This window comes from Oncorhynchus clarkii, chromosome 14, assembly GCF_045791955.1.
Source record: "Oncorhynchus clarkii lewisi isolate Uvic-CL-2024 chromosome 14, UVic_Ocla_1.0, whole genome shotgun sequence".
Lineage (NCBI taxonomy): Eukaryota > Metazoa > Chordata > Actinopteri > Salmoniformes > Salmonidae > Oncorhynchus > Oncorhynchus clarkii.
The window spans coordinates 3,365,201-3,386,501 of NC_092160.1; the positions used below are offsets into that span (position 1 = coordinate 3,365,201).

Genomic DNA, 21,301 nt, shown 5'->3' on the forward strand with positions numbered 1-21,301 from the left:
TGTGGGGTATCCTTCATTTATTTGGCGTGGGCTACGGCCAAACAGTAGCCTGTGTGAATTTGGGTTAATAAACAGTCAATTCGTAAACTCAAACCTCTGTCTGGACAATTGTTCCTTTATGATCTAGTCAGGTCATTACAGTATTAAGTTACTGACAACCAAGTTTCATTCCCTTAATTACTTACCCTTATCCAGTGACGCAGTCGTGGGGGATTCACGCGCCGACTTTACTGCTAAACGATGTAAAAGTTGGATTTAAACCATATGAAAAATAGAAGAACCTCACCTTTTTTGAAACATTCACTGCCGCCGTCAGAGCATGTGCCAGTGTATGCGCTTTCCCCAATGCTTGCCCCGATGCGCTGGTACATTTTGGAGAGCTCCGGCGTGCCAGGGCCCCCTCCCGTTGTCTTAATGCTGTGCGGTTATATATGGCTGCTATATATGTACAACTATTATTTTTTTGTCTTGGTAAATTGAGCATTTCTCCAATGTTAAGTCGGTCTAATATTAACTCAAACATAGACACTAGTTTCATGGTAGTTTAATTTCAACATAATTATTCATCACTCACAAGTTCATGTTTAACCAGAAATATATCTATGTCTGGAGGATGCACCTGATAGTATGGCCAACATAATAGTTATTATTATTATTATTATTACTGAATATAAGGCATCTGACATAAGATCATTTACATTGTAGAGCCTACACCTTCCGTACATACAGAATCATTTCATTGAATGTTTTGAGGCATGGGGGTATTGGAGTAGTTAGAGTGTGGTACTGGGGGTAAAGGGTGTACTGAACTTGATCACTGCCAAACTCTCAATGGAAAGAATATTTGGTAACACCGTATTTGACACGTACTGCACTCTATGACAGTATCAACACGTGGTAATAAAATAATATACAATTCAAGTGTTACCAAATATTTTCTGACTGACAGGGGGGACGACTGGGATGACACCTCAAATCCTATGGTAAACACATGTTTACAAAGTAAACAATACAGTAGTTATGGGCTTCATCTATGCATTTAATAGTGTTAGTAGTAATGGACGGTTATGATTTGAGTCCCAACAATGTTTTCGCAGGCCAGGGTAGGCCAAGCATTATAAAGTCCTTTTCCATCTGAGCTGTGACCACAGACACAACACGATACAGAATCTCAGGAGAACTTCACTGGCTGACAGACTCTGTCCAGAAGACATCTATTAGAAGCCATCTTGGCCCGTCCCAGTGAGCACAAGCCATAGAAAAGATGTATTTTCAACCACAAATACATATTTTGAACGTCTTTTTAACCCAACACATTTATTTTCAACATCTGTTGCTCAATGTGGTTGGACTCTAGAATCTCTGATGTGAAACAGCAGACAAATACAAATCAACAACAATGTAAATGGGATTCCTATGGCACAAAGTAACAATCACTGTTTGCAAGCTCCGTGGATAAGAGTTCATATCCTCTAGAGAGAGCTCAGCTAGCTCTGTGGTGGGGATGAAGTCCATTATAAAGCTGGGGAGCAAAGTGGGACAGTTCCTTTGTTTGCCTCCATAGCTGAAGATGAGAAAAAGACTGCCTTCCTCTTCTTTATGTCTGGGGAGATGCAGCACTAACTCCTCCTTCCCTTCCGACACTTTCTTTGTACAACTCACTGTCTCGCTGCACATTTAAAGTGTCCAAAGACTCCCCTACCGTATCAACACGTACACACACATGCAATAATACACTGAGCAAATAAAAACCATGGGTTAGGTTATAACGTTACATTTATATAGATTTATACATACATATAAATTCATATACTTTCAGGAATGTTAATATTTTTTCTTTTTTTTTCTTAAGGTACAAAATAACTTCTCATATGACAATAATATTCGACATATTAAAAACAATTATCAAGTCTCTTCTTAAAAAAAAAAAAATCCCATAATAAAAATAAGTTCTATGTTTTATTTTACAATATATTTTATTTTTGCTCTCTGGCAGCAGGTCCCTTGTTTTGTTTGTGGTTGTTTCCATGGCGATGACATGATATTACAACGGGCACTTGGCACAGCCACACTCCAGGGTGGTCTCCATCTCCTCAGAGTACGAGGATCCGTCGGTGCACTTGAAGACCACTTTCCGCCTCCGGCTCTTGGATGGTGCGCAGCAGAAGCCTCCGTCGCAGGCGCGGGGACACTCCACCCGGGGGATCTTACTGGTCGAGGTGCACGTCTTCATGGGCTGGTGCCGCTTCAGCAGATCACGCACCACCTCTCCCTGGCACGCCGGTTCTGTGGGGTGGGGGGCAATCAGAAAGGTTCACTGTCACTATAGCATCTGATTTTATTAATGGATTATATTAGATAGCCTAACTGAAAAATTGCATATCATTCCTATGGACCTCTGAGAATCAAGTTTCTGTGTACAATAAAAATGTCCATACATCAGCATGACAGTTTCTGTGTGTGTGTTCCTCTCACCTGCGTCACAGGTAGGGCCAGTGTAGCCCGGCTGGCAATGGCAAGAGGGCTCCCCGCTCTCTGTGACCCTACACTCCCCGTGTCCACACTGGTGTCCTTTACAAGCTTGGGGCTCCTCTCTCCTGTCACAGTACTGCCCTGTGTAGCCGTCAGCACAATGACAACTGTAGGACGACGCCTTAGGCACACACAGCCCATGGACACACCTGGAACAAAGAGATGCAGACAATATGAGGAATGTTAATGTGTGTGTGTTTTTGGGGTGTAAAATGTACCCACGTTGAGTACAAATTATTCATATTTTATAATGTTATTAAACATGGGAAAGTGTAAAAGTATGGGTTTGTTTCTGTGTGAATGTAACGTGTTGAAGACAATGCCTCAATCTACGAGTAATTCATTATTAATTAGTTATGAGTACAGGCCTATGAGGTGTCCTGTATAGGCCATACCTGCTGCTCTGACAGGGGCTAGGGGCGATCCTCTGGTCACAGAGGGGTCCGCTGCGGCTGGGTGGGCACTCACAGGACACACCCGTCTCCCCCCTCTGTCTGCAGGCGCCCTGGGCACACACGCTGCAAGAGTGGCAGCCTGGCAGGATGCCCTCCAACCCGCGCGGCGCTGCCCCCAGATCCTGGAGCTCTCCGTTGATCCTGACGTTGTGGATGCAGCCGTTGAAGGCCTGGGGGCTGCGATCGGGACCTGAACGCAGTCCGGACGCCATTACCGCTGAGGGCACACCTGGAGGGGAGGAGGAGGGATGGAAGAATTTAAGGGGTTAGATCATTCTGACATTCTGGTTTGACGTTCTGACATTTTGTGAAATGTAAATGCAAACAAAAAACATGCTTATGAGACAATATCTTTAAGTATCCTCAAAATCACTATGTATGCGTAGTGGTGTTTTTTTAATTTTTTTTTTTTACACAAGGCAATGGTGTGTACAGGTATGTGTACTATATGGGTTTCTGCTTACCTCCTATGTAGAGCTGTGTGTTGTGGTCCACAGAGGGCTGGCGCGGCAGCTTGCCCAGGCTCTTGGGGGATCCCTTGTCCACCACCAGGCTCAGAGAGTGGTTCTGAATCAGGAGCTCCACCGTGTGGAATAGACCGTCACTCACAGACTCAACACTGGAGAGAGAGACAGGAAGACATTAAAAAACGTGGTTCAACAACACTGCACAGAGACAGGGAAAGCGAGGGGACACAGGGCAATAGCAACACATGGTAGGAATATAGGAGTTGTTATAGAATAGGAGAAAAACATCTGATTCAAGTACAAATTCGGTAGAAAAGGAGACTTGGAATGGCCTCATACAATAAACATAGCTGGTTTTTCTATAGGACCTCACACATTATTCTGTGGCAGTTGAATTGTTATAGAGCACTCGTTTGGTGTTATTAAGGAGAGTAGGGTGTTTAAAGCTTTCGCTGGCCGTGATTCTAGGCAGCCATGCGGTTTGAGACCTCTCACACACGTACTGTGTGGAGGGTAAGAGCTCTGTGAGCGTAGGGACACGTATCACTCTGGACATGTGAACAGTAGCAGCACTCTGGAGGAGGCCAGTGTATGTGTGCCTTTCACACTACTCATGTTTAAACCATGGCAAGGCACCTCCTCACCCAGCCCGCAAAAACCTCCCCGCGCCAGCAAACTCCAACTGGAATAGCAAGCTATGATGCTGGTGGGTTCAGGCTGAGCCAGATGATTTTGGCCCTCACAATGATAATAGGCCTGTTGCCGTTGGACTGCTCCAGTTCCCACACTGGCTGACTGGCTGACTGCTGGGTACAGAACAGGCTGTACTCCCTCTGGGCTCTGGGCCCGCCTGGTTACTGATGGGTAATTGTGTTTGGTCTAAGGGCTGATACAACAGTAGCCTGGGGTATGAGGTCGTAACCCCGCTGGATCTTGGGAGGGGAGGAGAGTCGAGGAGGGGGTAGATGCAGTGATTTGAGGTTAGGCTACAAGGCTCTGACTCTAGGTGAAGGGGTAGATGAGTCCAGGCTGAGGGGGTCAGAATAGAGTGGTATATGGGGTCAGATTAGAGGGGCAGATGGGTCATGTTGAGGGGTAGATGGGGCCGGATTAGAGGGGATCAGAGTAGAGGGGTAGATGGGGCCAGATTAGAGGGGTAGATGGGTCATGTTGAGGGGTAGATGGGGCCGGATTAGAGGGGTAGATGGGGCTGGATTAGAGGGGTAGATGGGTCATGTTGAGGGGTAGATGGGGCCGGATTAGAGGGGATCAGAGTAGAGGGGTAGATGGGGCCAGATTAGAGGGGTAGATGGGTCATGTTGAGGGGTAGATGGGGCCGGATTAGAGGGGTAGATGGGGCTGGATTAGAGGGGTAGATGGGTCATGTTGAGGGGTAGATGGGGCCGGATTAGAGGGGTAGATGGGGCTGGATTAGAGGGGTAGATGGGTCATGTTGAGGGGTAGATGTGGCCGGATTAGAGGGGTAGATGGGTCATGTTGAGGGGTAGATGGGGCCGGATTAGAGGGGTAGATGGGTCATGTTGAGGGGTAGATGGGGCCGGATTAGAGGGGTAGATGGGTCATGTTGAGGGGTAGATGTGGCCGGATTAGAGGGGTAGATGGGTCATGTTGAGGGGTAGATGGGGCCGGATTAGAGGGGTAGATGGGGCTGGATTAGAGGGGTAGATGGGTCATGTTGAGGGGTAGATGGGGCCGGATTAGAGGGGTAGATGGGGCTGAATTAGAGGGGTAGATGGGGCCGGATTAGAGGGGTAGATGGGTCATGTTGAGGGGTAGATGGGGCTGGATTAGAGGGGTAGATGGGGCTGGATTAGAGGGGTAGATGGGTCATGTTGAGGGGTAGATGGGGCTGGATTAGAGGGGTAGATGGGTCATGTTGAGGGGTAGATGGGGCTGGATTAGAGGGGTAGATGGGTCATGTTGAGGGGTAGATGGGGCTGGATTAGAGGGGTAGATGGGTCATGTTGAGGGGTAGATGGGGCCGGATTAGAGGGGTAGATGGGGCCGGATTAGAGGGGTAGATGGGGCTGGATTAGAGGGGTAGATGGGTCATGTTGAGGGGTACATGGGTCATGTTGAGGGGTAGATGGGGCTGGATTAGAGGGGTAGATGGGGCCGGATTAGAGGGGTAGATGGGTCATGTAGAGGGGTAGATGGGGCTGGATGGGGGTAGATGGGTCATGTTGAGGGGTAGATGGGTCTGTTGAGGGGTAGATGGGTCTGGATTAGAGGGGTAGATGGGGCCGGATTAGAGGGGTAGATGGGTCATGTTGAGGGGTAGATGGGTCGTGTTGAGGGGTAGATGGGGCCAGATTAGAGGGGTAGATGGGTCATGTTAAGGGGTAGATGGGGCTGGATTAGAGGGGTAGATGGGTCATGTTGAGGGGTAGATGGGTCATGTTGAGGGGTAGATGGGTCATGTTGAGGAGTAGATGGGGCTGGATTAGAGGGGTAGATGGGTCATGTTGAGGGGTAGATGGGTCATGTTGAGGGGTAGATGGGTCATGTTGAGGGGTAGATGGGTCATGTTGAGGGGTAGATGGGTCATGTTGAGGGGTAGATGGGGCTGGATTAGAGGGGTAGATGGGTCATGTTGAGGGGTAGATGGGGCCGGATTAGAGGGGTAGATGGGTCATGTTGAGGGGTAGATGGGGCCGGATTAGAGGGGTAGATGGGGCTGGATTAGAGGGGTAGATGGGTCATGTTGAGGGGTAGATGGGGCCGGATTAGAGGGGTAGATGGGGCTGGATTAGAGGGGTAGATGGGGCTGGATTAGAGGGGTAGATGGGGCTGGATTAGAGGGGTAGATGGGGCCGGATTAGAGGGGTAGATGGGTCATGTTGAGGGGTAGATGGGTCGTGTTGAGGGGTAGATGGGGCCAGATTAGAGGGGTAGATGGGTCATGTTAAGGGGTAGATGGGGCTGGATTAGAGGGGTAGATGGGTCATGTTGAGGGGTAGATGGGTCATGTTGAGGGGTAGATGGGTCATGTTGAGGAGTAGATGGGGCTGGATTAGAGGGGTAGATGGGTCATGTTGAGGGGTAGATGGGTCATGTTGAGGGGTAGATGGGTCATGTTGAGGGGTAGATGGGTCATGTTGAGGGGTAGATGGGTCATGTTGAGGGGTAGATGGGGCTGGATTAGAGGGGTAGATGGGTCATGTTGAGGGGTAGATGGGGCCGGATTAGAGGGGTAGATGGGTCATGTTGAGGGGTAGATGGGGCCGGATTAGAGGGGTAGATGGGGCTGGATTAGAGGGGTAGATGGGTCATGTTGAGGGGTAGATGGGGCCGGATTAGAGGGGTAGATGGGGCTGGATTAGAGGGGTAGATGGGGCTGGATTAGAGGGGTAGATGGGGCTGGATTAGAGGGGTAGATGGGTCATGTTGAGGGGTAGATGGGGTCAGGCTGATCAGCCCTAAGGCCGTCACTGGTATGGACGTTATTCCTGGAGAGGAGACAGGCAGCTACATTACAGACAGCTAGAGACAGTGGTTTGGCAGGGATAGAGCGGGGAAGAGAGAGAGAAAGAGGGAGAGAGAGAAAGAGATATAGGGAGAGAGAGAGAAAGCGAGAGACCAATGGGTATGGGTGGTGAAATTGATTGCAGCTCTTTCCCTCAACTTCTCCTCTCAGCCCAAAACTAACTCTTCCTATCCTTACCCCAAGAAATGTTTTTGTTCCAAAAACATAAACGAGAGAAAAACCCACTCTCGCCGCCGTTGGGTTGTGGTCTTCTCCAAAAACAGCATACCATCAGGGGAGTTTAGCAAGGCTCCTCCCCCCTACTGCCAGCTCTCCAATTGGCTGATGGTTAAAAACATTTGATTGACACTTCCCGCAGTGGTTCAATGACCGTATTATTAGAATTAACAGCCAGTAGAAAAGTACTGTGAGTTCTGGAGGTGGGCCCAGAACCCAGACAGCTAGAGTCCTGACTGCTCCCTCCATACAGGCCAACACACTGCCAAGACAAAGACCAGCAGTAAAACTAGACAATCAGCACGCTACAAGCACAACGAACCAATGTTCACCCGTAGGTCAAGTGTGTGAGGACTTTAGCACAACACAGCTGAGAGGACAGGTAAAGGACACAACCCCTACACAGCTCAGCAATTGGCCAATGTGGTTTCAGTAAAAATAAAACAGGTATTTGCTCAACAAAGGGCCGACACAGACGCAGGCAGGCAGCATGTATGGTTTGCATTATGGGCCCGTAATTCAATTCCAGTCTGAAAACAAGGCTTTTGCGACCAACACAATGGTAGGGCCTGCTGCAAAGACCCCCTTCTGCCTTCCTGTCCTCCATTGAAAATGTAAATACCACCATGGAAGTCCGGCTTTATTACACTTTTAATGACATTTTCATCCCGTGTCTGTGGTTTTGACAGCCGTCTTTCATTACGCGGCAATCTGAAAGTCCACATCCTCGCCAAAGGGGGAGTATAGCAGGGAAGAACATGGTTTTTGGTTGGAGGCAAAGAGGTCTAGGAAAAAATGTCAAGAGATTTATTTCTGTTTTTATCTCTTTCAAATGACAACCCTGACAACAAGGTGATAATAGTCTTTGGGGGAAAAGTGTGAAGTAATACTAGGTGTTAAACAGAGGAGCCCACATTCTGATATGATGTCATATGACCACAGAGGGGCAGCAGAGTTCTAGCCCAACAAGGTGAATCGTGGAGCTCGGCCCTCCAGCCTTTGCCAATATTGGGTTTTGTCTGTGTTTTGACAAGCTGAAGTTTTCCAGAGGCAATGATATTTTTTTGAGGGGGATGCGGGGACTTTGATGTGTGCCCAGCCTGCGTATTAGCTTAAAGCGGCCCATTATGGAATTCAATAAAAACAAACAGAAAGCCGTGGCAGATTTCAGCAGCGTCGTGTCCCCCTGCAAGTCGACCGGGGGAAATCAATTTCCTGTCAGCCGAGAATCAAATACTCTGTTTTCCTCTCGCAACCAAACCGCATTAGAAATGTCACATACACTAACTTTGAAACAATTACCGGTTGCCTTTATCTGAGTAAAGATACCCTGAACCAGCTTCCCTGTAGACCCTATTAACATTTTAAAATGAAATTAGCCAGAACTATCATTTGCTTACAATGTAGCACTAACCCGACTAGCTTGTTTAGTGTTCAGTCTGAGGAATGGGGGGGGGGGTTGTTTGGCTGCCTGGCTGGCTCCTCTTAGGGATAGCTAGGTCTAACTGCAGCTATCTAAACCATCTTAACGGGTGGGGGTAGCTAGGTGGAAACATAACAGCTATGCCCTTGAAAGGACTTGACTCCAGCTTCCCATAGACCGGAAGCTAAACATGGTCTAAACACGCCGGTCTCAGGGTCTCCTTTATGGTGCTTGCCAGTGGTGCAGCATTCTCCAGCCAGATGTCACACTCCATTCTCCTGACCTCTGTGGAACACTTTCTGCCTCCCAATTGTCAATTATCCCCTATATAGTGCACTACTTTTGACCAGTGATCACCGGGAGGCCCATCTCTCTCTGACCAGTGATCACCGGGAAGCCCATCTCTCTCTGACCAGTGATCACCGGGAGGCCCATCTCTCTCTGACCAGAGATCAACGGGAGGCCCATCTCTCAATTCAATTCAATTCAAGGGCTTTATTGGCATGGGAAACATGTGTTAACATTGCCAAAGCAAGTGAGGTAGATAATATATAAAGTGAATATATAAAGTGAAATAAACAATAAAAATTAACAGTAAACATCACACATACAGAAGTTTCAAAACAATAAAGACATTACAAATGTCATATTATATATACAGTGTTTTAACAATGTACAAATGGTAAAGGACACAAGATAAAATAAATAAGCATAGATATGGGTTGTATTTACAATGGTGTGTGTTCTTCACTGGTTGCCCTTTTCTCGTGGCAACAGGTCACAAATCTTGCTGCTGTGACTGACCCATCTCTCTCTGACCAGTGATCAACGGTAGGCCCATCTCTCTCTGACCAGTGATCAACGGGAGGCCCATCTCTCTCTGACCAGTGATCAACGGGAGGTCCATCTCTCTCTGACCAGTGATCAACGGGAGGCCCATCTCTCTCTGACCAGTGATCAACGGGAGGCTCATCTCTCTCTGACCAGTGATCAACGGGAGGCCCATCTCATACCCAGCGGTCTCTCTCTCTCTACTCCACTCTATATCTCTCTCGCTCTCTTTCTCCCCCCCTCTTACTCTCTTCCCTTCTTTCTTTCTTTCTTTCTTTCTTTCTTTCTTTCTTTCTTTCTTTCTTTCTCTCTCTTCCACTCTCACTCTCTCGATCTCCTCTCTTTAGCCTCTACCAGTAGCCCCACTTTGTTCCCATGCTGCCTGTCCTCTCCTCTATTCTCCTCTCCTGTCTTCTCTTCTCTTTCCTTTGTGACTCAGCCCTTAAAGACTCTCTCCACTCTGCTCTGATGTGGCACTCGGCTCACAAAGAGACATATTCGGCTGATGCTGAGTGGAGCATTGAAAAGCAACAGAGAGAAGAGAGAGAGACACTCTGACCCCTCTATAGGCTCTTCTCCGCAGCTCTAAATCAAAGTTTCATGGCAGGCAAGGGCTGGCTCATTTTTGAAGAGCGCCAATACAGATACTGTAGGGCTCTGTCCCAAACGGCACCCTATTCCCTATATAGTGCACTACTTTTGACCAGAGCCCTATGGGTCCTGGACAAAAGTAATGCAATTTATAGGGAATAGGGTGCCATTTGGGATGTGCAGCCTAGGTGTGGCAGTGAGATTGCGGAACCTAGAAAGGGTGTGAGGGAGTTGGGTAGCAAATTGAAACGCTCTCGTTCAATTTTCTGTGATGTTTTTATGCCCCTTTCCTTCCATACTTCTTCTCTCCCTCTATCCCTCTCTCCTGAATAACAGCAGACGTGGTCCCTTAAACTAATAGAAGGATTACTGTGGCATTTGGTAAAGGGCAGGACATTAGCACACAGTGAGGACCCGGGCATTCATCAGATGATAATGAGGCCTCTCGGGTGGGGAAGGCGCCTCTCCCCTGCTGCCTCCATATCATCTCATCCCTCTCTCTCCTTCTCTCTCTTTTCCTCCCCCGTCGTGTGAGGCAGGTTAGATCTGGACAGATGAGTGCTTCACGACCCACCTTCCCTTCAGACAGACACTTGACCAGACCACCCTTCATTCACTCATGCTTCTCTTCCATGTTTTTCTCACCACTCTCTCCTCCTCAAACCTCCACCCCTCACCTCTCCTTGCTGAAGCTGTCTCCCCTCCAGTCTCCTATCCCCCCCCCAGGAGTGGAAACATCCCCTTCCTCCCCCGGCCCCCCTCCCCCACCGCGTCTTTACGACCCAACGTCCATTTGAAGGTGCTCTCCCTCCGAGAGCCGCTGGACCACAGGGGGCTGAGGAATGTAGCGACCGCAACCATTCTCTTTCTCTCACTGAAGGTGAACATCCTCAAAGCTCAGCTCATAGTCCATCCACATCTATGCATCATCGGGCGGGAGCTGTGTAGAATTGAGGCCCTGGCTGGAAGTGAGGCCTGCTGCTCCACACAGTTAATGTTAATGCTAACCATCACAGGGTGAACTCAGGAACGTGCTGGGTGCTGTGTACTCTGGGCTCTGTCGTAGACCATGTCCCAGTAATGGGAGCGGACAGGGGTAAATCCCCTCCTCACTTTCCCGTCCTGTCTCCTCTCGCTCACCCCATCCCCGCATCACTCTCTCTGCACCCCAAAGACAATGGGGCAAGGCGCTGCCAAAGCCACAAAACGCTACGTCACTCTGGGGGTAAAGGGAGTGATGAGGGGGAGAGTCTGCAGATCCAGAACAAAATGAGGAAGCCATGACGCATCAGACAGGCCTGGGGCTGGAGCTGGGAGACAGGCCTGGGGCTGGAGCTGGGGCTGGAGCTGGGAGACAGGCCTGGGGCTGGAGCTGGGAGACAGGCCTGGGGCTGGAGCTGGGGTTGGGGCTGGGAGACAGACCTGGGGCTGGGGTTGGGGCTGGGAGACAGACCTGGGGTTGGGGCTGGGAGACAGGCCTGGGGCTGGGGTTGGGGCTGGAGACAGGCCTGGGGCTGGGGTTGGGGCTGGGAGACAGGCCTGGGGCTGGAGCTGGGGTTGGGGCTGGAGACAGGCCTGGGGCTGGGGTTGGGGCTGGGAGACAGGCCTGGGGCTGGAGCTGGGGTTGGGGCTGGAGACAGGCCTGGGGCTGGGGTTGGGGCTGGGAGACAGGCCTGGAGCTGGGGTTGGGGCTGGGAGACAGGCCTGGGGCTGGAGCTGGGGTTGGGGCTGGAGACAGGCCTGGGGCTGGGGTTGGGGCTGGGAGACAGGCCTGGGGCTGGGGTTGGGGCTGGGAGACAGGCCTGGGGCTGGGGTTGGGGCTGGAGACAGGCCTGGGGCTGGGGTTGGGGCTGGGAGACAGGCCTGGGGCTGGGGTTGGGGCTGGGAGACAGGCCTGGGGCTGGGGTTGGGGCTGGACACACGCCAGGGGCTGGGGATGGGGCTGGGAGACAGGCCTGGGGCTGGGGTTGGGGCTGGGAGACAGGCCTGGGGCTGGAGCTGGGGTTGGGGCTGGAGACAGGCCTGGGGCTGGGGTTGGGGCTGGGAGACAGGCCTGGAGCTGGGGTTGGGGCTGGAGACAGGCCTGGGGCTGGGGTTGGGGCTGGGAGACAGGCCTGGAGCTGGGGTTGGGGCTGGGAGACAGGCCTGGGGCTGGAGCTGGGGTTGGGGCTGGAGACAGGCCTGGGGCTGGGGTTGGGGCTGGGAGACAGGCCTGGAGCTGGGGTTGGGGCTGGAGACAGGCCTGGGGCTGGGGTTGGGGCTGGGAGACAGGCCTGGAGCTGGGGTTGGGGCTGGGAGACAGGCCTGGGGCTGGAGCTGGTTATAGAGCTGGGGTTGGGGCTGGGAGACAGGCTTGGGGCTGGAGCTGGTTATAGAGCTGGGGTTGGGGCTGGGAGACAGGCCTGGGGCTGGAGCTGGTTATAGAGCTGGGGTTGGGGCTGGGAGACAGGCCTGGGGCTGGAGCTGGTTATAGAGCTGGGGTTGGGGCTGGGAGACAGGCCTGGGGCTGGAGCTGGTTATAGAGCTGGGGTTGGGGCTGGGAGACAGGCTTGGGGCTGGAGCTGGTTATAGAGCTGGGGTTGGGGCTGGGAGACAGGCTTGGGGCTGGAGCTGGTTATAGAGCTGGGGTTGGGGCTGGGAGACAGGCCTGGGGCTGGAGCTGGTTATAGAGCTGGGGTTGGGGCTGGGAGACAGGCCTGGGGCTGGAGCTGGTTATAGAGCTGGGGTTGGGGCTGGGAGACAGGCTTGGGGCTGGAGCTGGTTATAGAGCTGGGGTTGGGGCTGGGAGACAGGCTTGGGGCTGGAGCTGGTTATAGAGCTGGGGTTGGGGCTGGGAGACAGGCCTGGGGCTGGAGCTGGTTATAGAGCTGGGGTTGGGGCTGGGAGACAGGCCTGGGGCTGGAGCTGGTTATAGAGCTGGGGTTGGGGCTGGGAGACAGGCCTGGGGCTGGAGCTGGTTATAGAGCTGGGGTTGGGGCTGGGAGACAGGCCTGGGGCTGGAGCTGGTTATAGAGCTGGGGTTGGGGCTGGAGCTGGTTATAGAGCTGGGGTTGGGGCTGGAGCTGGTTATAGAGCTGGGGTTGGGGCTGGAGCTGGTTATAGAGCTGGGGTTGGGGCTGGAGCTGGTTATAGAGCTGGGGTTGGGGCTGGAGCTGGTTATAGAGCTGGGGCTTGGATATGATTTCAAACCAAAACCATGACAGGCCCATTTGCCTCAGAGTTTAAGCATCTAATTTCATTTTGAAACTGGACCTGCCTTTTGATTGCTGCAAGACAAAGGAACGACTGAGATGTCCTTTCCTTCCTCCCTGCCGTTCGAAGACGACCAATTCATTACTTTGGAGGTAATAGGAGGAACACAACACGTGAAAAAGGGCCCAGTGCATGAGGCGATCCCAGTCTAACAAATCACTTGGGGAGGAGCTGTTCTTTTTCACTGGGCAGCTCTTTGATGGGTCGATCGATACCCTACCTCCCTCTCTCTCTCCCTCCCTCCTTCCCTGCTTCCTCTCCTCCCTGCCTCGGGGTAGCAGCTAAAAGTCTCTCTAAACAGCACAAGGGAATGGCCAGATGACGTTTGGATCAATAACAACAAATCCGGAGCAGACAGACAGTGGCGCTGGTCTGAGGTCAGCTCCTACGGGCTCTGTTCTCCTCTCTCGGGCTCTGGGTTTTCTTAAGCCGTTGTTCAAAATCTCACTGACTGCCTATGTCGGCTGTAATAATGATCTTTATTTAGCTGCTATAGAGGCTTTACGAACACATACATGGATGTGTGTACAGTAAAGTGTTAACTGCGCTCCCCTACTCTGTGTAGCACAGGGTTATAACACCACAGTAAAGGAACCACAGCCCTTCTGTGTTAGCATGCTGGGCTGGAGATAAGGCTAGCGGGGACAGACTCAACAAACTCCTCAGTGCTCCGTCTGTCTGGGGAGAGCAGAAGGCAGTTTTTTTTGTTTGTGAGGGGCTTCACTGAGCATAACCGTGTAGCCGGGTCTAGATGAAGGTGGCTGCTACTCCGAGAGGAAGGAAGGAAGGAAGGAAGGAAGGAAGGGAGAGAGAGAGAGAGAGAGAGAGAGAGAGAGAGAGAGAGAGAGAGAGAGAGAGAGAGAGAGAGAGAGAGAGAGAGAGAGAGAGAGAGAGAGAGAGAGAGAGAGAGAGAGAGAGAGAGAGAGAGAGAGAGAGAGAGAGAGAGAGAGAGAGAGAGAGAGAGAGAGAGATTATGGGTAAGAGTGTGTGTAGGGGTGTGTATTGGTGAGACTGTGTGTAAGGGTGTGTGTGTGTGCATTGGTGAGAGTGTGTGTATGGGTAAGCTGTGTTTATATGGTGAGTGTGTGTTCCTGTAGAGCAGAACTATAGGCTGGCTGTGGTTCTTCAACGAGAGCCAGACAGACAGACAGACAGACGGGGGTGCTGACCTGTAGACGGTGGTCGGTGGGTAGTTAACAATGTCGTAGATTATGCGTATGTGTCCCTGGTACAGCTCTAGAGCTAGAGGATCATGATCCTCCTTGTAGAGCAGGATACCGTTGTCCTTATCTGTAGCCACCTGTAGAGAGACAGACAGACAGAAAGAGAGAGAGAAGAGAAAGAGAGAAATTGAGAGAGATAGGGAGAGAAATAGACAGAGAGAGACAGGAACAGGGAAGAGATTCAGGGGCTATGCTAATTTGGTATAGAGCAGACCTAACCGACTCTACTAAATTAGTAAAAAATTATTTTTACATCTGGCTAGAAATTAGTAAGGAAATTATCATGTGTGCTACCTATATCCCCCCAATAGGATCCCCATACTTTAATGATGACAGCTTCTCCATCTTAGAGAGGGAGATTAACCATTTCCAGGTTCAGGGACATGTACTAGTCTGTGGCGACCTAAATGCCAGAACTGGACAAGAACCCGATACCCTCAGCACACAGGGGGACAAACACCTACCTGGGGGTGACAGCATTCCCTCCCCCAAATGCCCCCCCTAGACACAACTACAACAACATAACCAACAAAAACAGGTCACAACTCCTGCAGCTTTGTCGGACGCTGCGTATGTTTATAGTCAATTGTAGGTTTCGAGGGGACTCCTATGGTAGTTACACATATAGCTCATCTCTTGGCAGTAGTACTGTAGACTACTTTATCACTGACCTCAACCCAGAGTCTCTTACAGCGTTCAAAAGGTTCCACTGTAATAGTGACGGTGTAAACTTGGAAGTAGAAAACCTAAACAGTATAGTTGAACTCTCAGCTTCCCTATCAAATCAAAAAATGTCAAGCAGACAACCTAAGAACATTATCAACAATAACAAATGGTTTGATGAGGAATGCAAAAAACCTAAGAAAGAAATTGAGAAACCTATCCAACCAAAACATAGAGACCCAGAAAACCTGAGCCTACGCCTTCACTATGGTGAATCACTAAAACAATACAGAAATACACTACGGAAAAAGAAGGAACAGCACATCACAAATCAGCTCAATGTAATTGAAGAATCCATAGAATCTAACCACTTCTGGGAAAATTGGAAAACTCTAAGCAAACAACAACATGAATAGTTATCTATATAAAACGGAGATGGATAAACCGCTTCTCAAATATTTTTGGCTCTATAACAAAGAACAAACAGCAAAAATATATACATGATCAAATAAAAATCTTAGAATCAACTATTGAAGACTACCAGAACCCACTGGATTCTCCAATTACATTGAATGAACCACAAGACAAAATACAAACCCTCCAACCCAAAAAGGCCTGTGGGGTTGATGGTATTCTAAATGAAATGATAAAATATACAGACCACAAATTCCAATTATACTTAAACTATTTAAAATTCTCCTCGGCTCTGGAATCTTCCCCAATATTTGGAAACAAGGCCTGATCCCCCCAATCCACAAAAGTGGAGACAAATTTGACCCCAATAACTACCGGGGGATTTGTGGGATCTGTGTCAACAGCAACCTTGGAAAAGTCCTCCGCATTATCATTAACAGCAGACTCATACATTTCCTCAGTGAAAACAATGTACTGAGCAAATGTCAAATTGGCTTTTTACCAAATTACCTTACGACAGACCACGTATTCACCCTGCACAACCTAATTGACAAACAAACAAACCAAAATAAAGGCAAAATCTTCTCATGCTTTGTTGATTTCAAAAAAGCTTTCTACTCAATTTGGCATGAGGGCCTATTATACAAATTGATGGAAAGTGGTGTTTGGGGAAATACATACGACATTATAAAATCCATGTACACAAACATCAAGTGTGCGGTTAAAATTGGCAAAAATCACACACATTTCTTTCCACAGGGCTGGGAGGCGAGACAGGGATGCAGCTTAAGACCAACCCTCTTCAACATATATATATCATTGAATTGGTGAGGGCACTAGAACAGTCTGCAGCACCCGGCCCCGGCCAACAAGAATCGGATGTCAACTGTTTGCTGATGATCTGGTGCTTCTGTCCCCAACCAAGGAAGGTCTACAGCAGCACCTAGATCTTCTGCACAGATTCTGTCAGACCTGGGCCCTAACAGTAGATCTCACTAAGACAAAAAAATAATGGTGTTCCAAAAAAGGTCAGTTGCCAGGACAACGAATACAAATTCCATCTAGATACTGCTACCCTATAGCATACAAAAAACTATACATGCCTCAGCCTAAACATCAATGCCACAGGTAGCTTCCACAAAGCTGTGAACAATCTGAGAGACAAGGCAAGAAGGGCCTTCTATGCAATCAAAGGGAACATAATATTCAACATACCAATTAGGATCTGGCTAAAAATACTTGAATCAGTTATAGAACCCAATGCCCTTTATGGTTGCGAGACCTGGGGTCTGTAAGTGCAGCAATGGGCACACGGCAGTAGGCTATAAGCGTGAATGTTCCAAAATGCAATCAATTAGCGTGAAAACACCATTCTCAAAAGTGACAGCAAATGTGATTATGAATGTAATGCCTTTATTATAAAGGTGCATTTTTATGGTGAAAATGATAATCCCCAAACATGAAACTCTGCGTATATATGCCAGTTAGACACCTGTTGTAAAGAGGATTAATGTGCTTCATTTTAAGAAGTTAGTTGTGATGCAAACCTTATCAAAACATATAGGCCTAAGGGCTAGGCTACATGAGGTGTGCGACTATGATTTGAAAAAGTCGTAAAAAAAAGTATTGCCTTACTGCACACAAGCTGGGTATCATTCACAAATGGAAATATATAATTCAGTGATAGTTCAATATTGTGACCCATCAGACAATTTTTTATTTAATCTTGTCTTTATACAGTTGAAGTCGGAAGTTTAACTACAGGCCTCTCTCATCTTTTTAAGTGGGAGAACTTGCACAATTGGTGGCTGACTAAATACTTTTTTGCCACACTGTATGTAAACTTCCGACTTCAACTGTATATACTGAATAATATATGTGTGAAATTAGTTTTGATGCACCCGTCTCGAAATAGCGGCAGGGGAAAAAATACATGTCATCTATGCACTTAAATAACGAATGTAGGACGCTTTTCCCGTGGTTCATTTTCATGCCAGCCAGGTAGGCTGTTGTAAAGAGAAGCAATGTGCTTAATTTTAGGAAAGTTGAGAAATAAATATAGTAGGACTAGCCTATAGAAAGCTGATGGGATCCTCCTTTTTTTAATAGAAGCCATCAACACTTTTTTTTCAATGTGTATTGTCTGGTCTATAGAAATGTTGCTTAACATGAGCTCATGGGCTCCCATGAAGTGTTTGATTAGATTTTCGATTACATTTGCATTGATGTTAGTGATTAGAGGGACAATAGAGTGCTGAGTACCAGGCAGTTAGCAAGTTTAGTAGGCTATTAATGACCATCGGCAGCATCAGAGCTTGGAGAAGCCTAATTACCGTGATCTTAAAGGTCACAAGGAATTTGACTGCCATCATGACTTGGTAATACGGTCCTAGACCTAGCTGCAGCACAGAGAGAGAGAGAGAGAGAAAATGCAAGCGAGGTTCAGAGCTAGTGATGCAGACAGACAGACAGACAGACAGACAGAGAGAGGTGAATTTATGGAGAGTGGAGGCCTTTCCCAGAGTCCAGCAGGACTCAATGGAGTTTTCACTTGCTTGGGCTTGGTTTGGCACTGACACGAGAATAATGCGAGATGAGCTGCTGCTGCTATTGGCCCCACTGAGCGAGAGAGGGACCACACGCTGGAAAAAGCCAGGTGTTGGATATCAATTAAAGGTATAAGAGGGCTTTTTCCAGCGTGTGGTCCCTCTCTCGCTCAGTGGGGCCAATAGCAGCAGCAGCTCATGTCACATGGTTCTCGTGTCATTCTTTCCAAAAGGGAGGAAAATAATCTGTACCTAACACTTAGGGTTACTATTCTACTGAAGCTACTCTATTTGAAATAAAAACATGGCATTGGGGATGTTTACTTTACTTAGTCTGCACTACACTGTGGCTCTCAACTCAAAGCGTCTTTTATTTGAAAACGCTACTTTTCTATTTTAAGGAACTTCAAATATTTTTTCCCAAGTTGCATCGTGTAACGTATTTAGAACTGCGGTAGACGACTAACCGAACACTGCTTTTCGATTTCCAGGCATCATCTTGATACCTGGCCTGATGACTCCATGCTGTCCCCAGTCCACCTGGCCGTGCCGCTGCTCCAGTTTCAACTGTTCTGCCTGCGGCTATGGAACCCTGACCCGTTCACCGGATGTGCTACCTGTCCCAGACCTGCTGTTTTCAACTCTCTAGGGACAGCAGGAGCGGTAGAGATACTCTGAATGATCGGCTCTGAAAAGCCAACTGACTACTGAGGTGCTGACCTGTTGCACCCTCGACAACCACTGTGGTTATTATTATTTGACCCTGCTGGTCATCTATAAACATTTGAACATCTTGGCCATGTACTGTTATCATTTCCACCCGGCACAGCCAGAAGAGGACTTGGCACCCCTCATAGCCTGGTTCCTCTCTAGGTTTCTTCCTAGGTTCTGGCCTTTCTAGGGAGTTTTTCCTAGCCACCGTGCTTCTACACCTCCATTGCTTGCTGTTTAGGGTTTTAGGCTGGGTGTCTGTACAGCACTTTGTGACATCAGCTGATGTAAGAAGGGCTTTATAAATACATTTGATTGATTGATAGATATTGGCAAGCTGCATTTGCTCTTGCCCATGTATCTACCTACGTACAAAAGCCACCTTTAGCACATAGGCTAAGCCCAACAGTTCTATTTTTACCACAGTCTTTTTAATTAACATTAGCGTGCCCCCTCGCCAACGAGCACATGAGCTCATTTGGAGGTAAGAAGCGATCCGGCGGCTGTGACTCACTCCTAGTGATTGGGCTGATAACAGTCACCACGCCGACACTCTATTACCATAATACATATCCCCCTGAGACACATTATTTCATGCTCGTGAACAAAAGGTGACATTCTAATAATGTCACCATCCAACCGTCCCTGTGGTGGCTGGTGGTGGATCGGATGCCACACGGCTGGCTGAGAGCCCCAATAACACAGAGTCTGCATCCCAAATGGCACCCTAGTCCCTACTGAGTGCACTACAGGGCCCATAGGGTTCTGGTCAAAAGTAGTGCACTGTATGGGAATAGTGTGCCATTCCGGACGCAGACAGAGAGCGAGATAGAGAGGGATAGCTTGTCATACTAGCCCCTGAAAAAAGTATCCCTCTTATACCTTTCCCAAGGGTGCTACATTCTATACTTTAAGTACTGCAATGATGGGGGATAGTGTGTAAAACACACTAGCCCTCATCAACTTTATAGTTTACAGTTTGACGTAATGGGAAGGATGATCAGTTATAGGGAGATAATAGCTAGGCTACTCGGCTGCTAGTGTAAAGGATGTCATGCTGCTTACTTATCGGGTACCAATACCTCCTGATTCGGCTTTTGCCAAGGCTCGAACCCAGGAAGGAGGAGACAGGGTGAGAGGGAAGGGGTGGAGAAGCAGAGGGAGGAGGAGGGGCAGTGGGAGAGGAGAGGAGGAGGAAAGGAGAGGGGGAGGTGAGAGGGGGAGAGGGAGGAGTACAGAGAGGAGAGCAGAAGATGGAGGAGAGGAGAGGGTGGAGATGTGACAGCCAGTATTGTTGCTGCTTAGGGGTGGTACAGTACCTGTAGGGAGATGTGGGCAGAGTTAGGGGTGGTACAGTACCTGTAGGGAGATGTGGGCAGAGTTAGGGGTTAGGGTTGGTACAGTACCTGTAGGGAGATGTGGGCAGAGTTAGGGGTTAGAGTTAGGGGTCAGGGGTGGTATAGTACCTGTTGGGATATGTGGGCAGAGTTAGGGGTCAGGGGTGGTATAGTACCTGTAGGGAGATGTGGGCAGAGTTAGGGGTTAGGGGTGGTACAGTACCTTTCGGGAGATGTGGGCAGAGTTAGGGGTTAGGGGTGGTATAGTACCTGTAGGGAGATGTGGGCAGAGTTAGGGGTCAGGGGTGGTATAGTGCCTGTAGGGAGATGTGGGCAGAGTTAGGGGTCAGGGGTTAGGGGTGGTATAGTACCTGTTGGGAGATGTGGGCAGAGTTAGGGGTCAGGGGTTATGGGTGGTATAGTACCTGTTGGGAGATGTGGGCAGAGTTAGGGGTCAGGGGTTAGGGGTGGTATATTACCTGTTGGGAGATGTGGGCAGAGTTAGGGGTCAGGGGTAGGGGTGGTATAGTACCTGTTGGGAGATGTGGGCAGAGTTAGGGATCAGGGGTTAGGGGTGGTATAGTACCTGTAGGGAGATGTGGGCAGAGTTAAGGGTCAGGGGTAGGGGTGGTATAGTACCTGTTGGGAGATGTGGGCAGAGTTAGGGATCAGGGGTTAGGGGTGGTATAGTACCTGTAGGGAGATGTGGGCAGAGTTAGGGGTCAGGGGTTAGGGGTGGTATAGTACCTGTAGGGAGATGTGGGCAGAGTTAGGGGTCAGAGGTGGTATAGTACCTGTAGGGAGATGTGGGCAGAGTTAGGGGTCAGGGATTAGGGGTGGTATAGTACCTGTAGGGAGATGTGGGCAGAGTTAGGGGTGGTATAGTACCTGTTGGGAGATGTGGACAGAGTTAGGGGTCAGGGGTTAGGGGTGGTATAGTACCTGTTGGGAGATGTGGGCAGAGTTAGGGGTCAGGGGTTAGGGGTGGTATAGTACCTGTAGGGAGATGACGGTAGAGTTAGGGGTCAGGGGTTAGGGGTGGTATATTACCTGTAGGGAGATGTGGACAGAGTTATGGGTCAGGGGTTAGGGGTGGTATAGTACCTGTAGGGAGATGTGGGCAGAGTTAGGG

The 21,301-nt window shown here is 49.2% G+C and overlaps 1 protein-coding gene across 2 annotated transcripts in view; it reads right to left on the reverse strand.

Annotated features, from left to right (window-relative positions):
* Positions 1–528: 528 nt before the first annotated feature.
* LOC139366141 (slit homolog 3 protein-like) overlaps positions 529–21,301 on the reverse strand; it is a 221,573-nt gene continuing 200,800 nt past the window's right edge. The window contains exons 32-36 of one of the 2 annotated variants that reach the window (XM_071103287.1): positions 14,445–14,575; positions 3,452–3,606; positions 2,928–3,216; positions 2,476–2,681; positions 529–2,286 (exon numbers count right to left, since the gene is read on the reverse strand). In XM_071103287.1, the coding sequence (XP_070959388.1) occupies positions 2,045–2,286; positions 2,476–2,681; positions 2,928–3,216; positions 3,452–3,606; positions 14,445–14,575 (1,023 nt within the window). In that variant the 3' untranslated portion in view covers positions 529–2,044. The remainder of the gene's footprint in view (positions 2,287–2,475; positions 2,682–2,927; positions 3,217–3,451; positions 3,607–14,444; positions 14,576–21,301) is intronic. The other variant, XM_071103286.1, reaches the window with a different exon arrangement.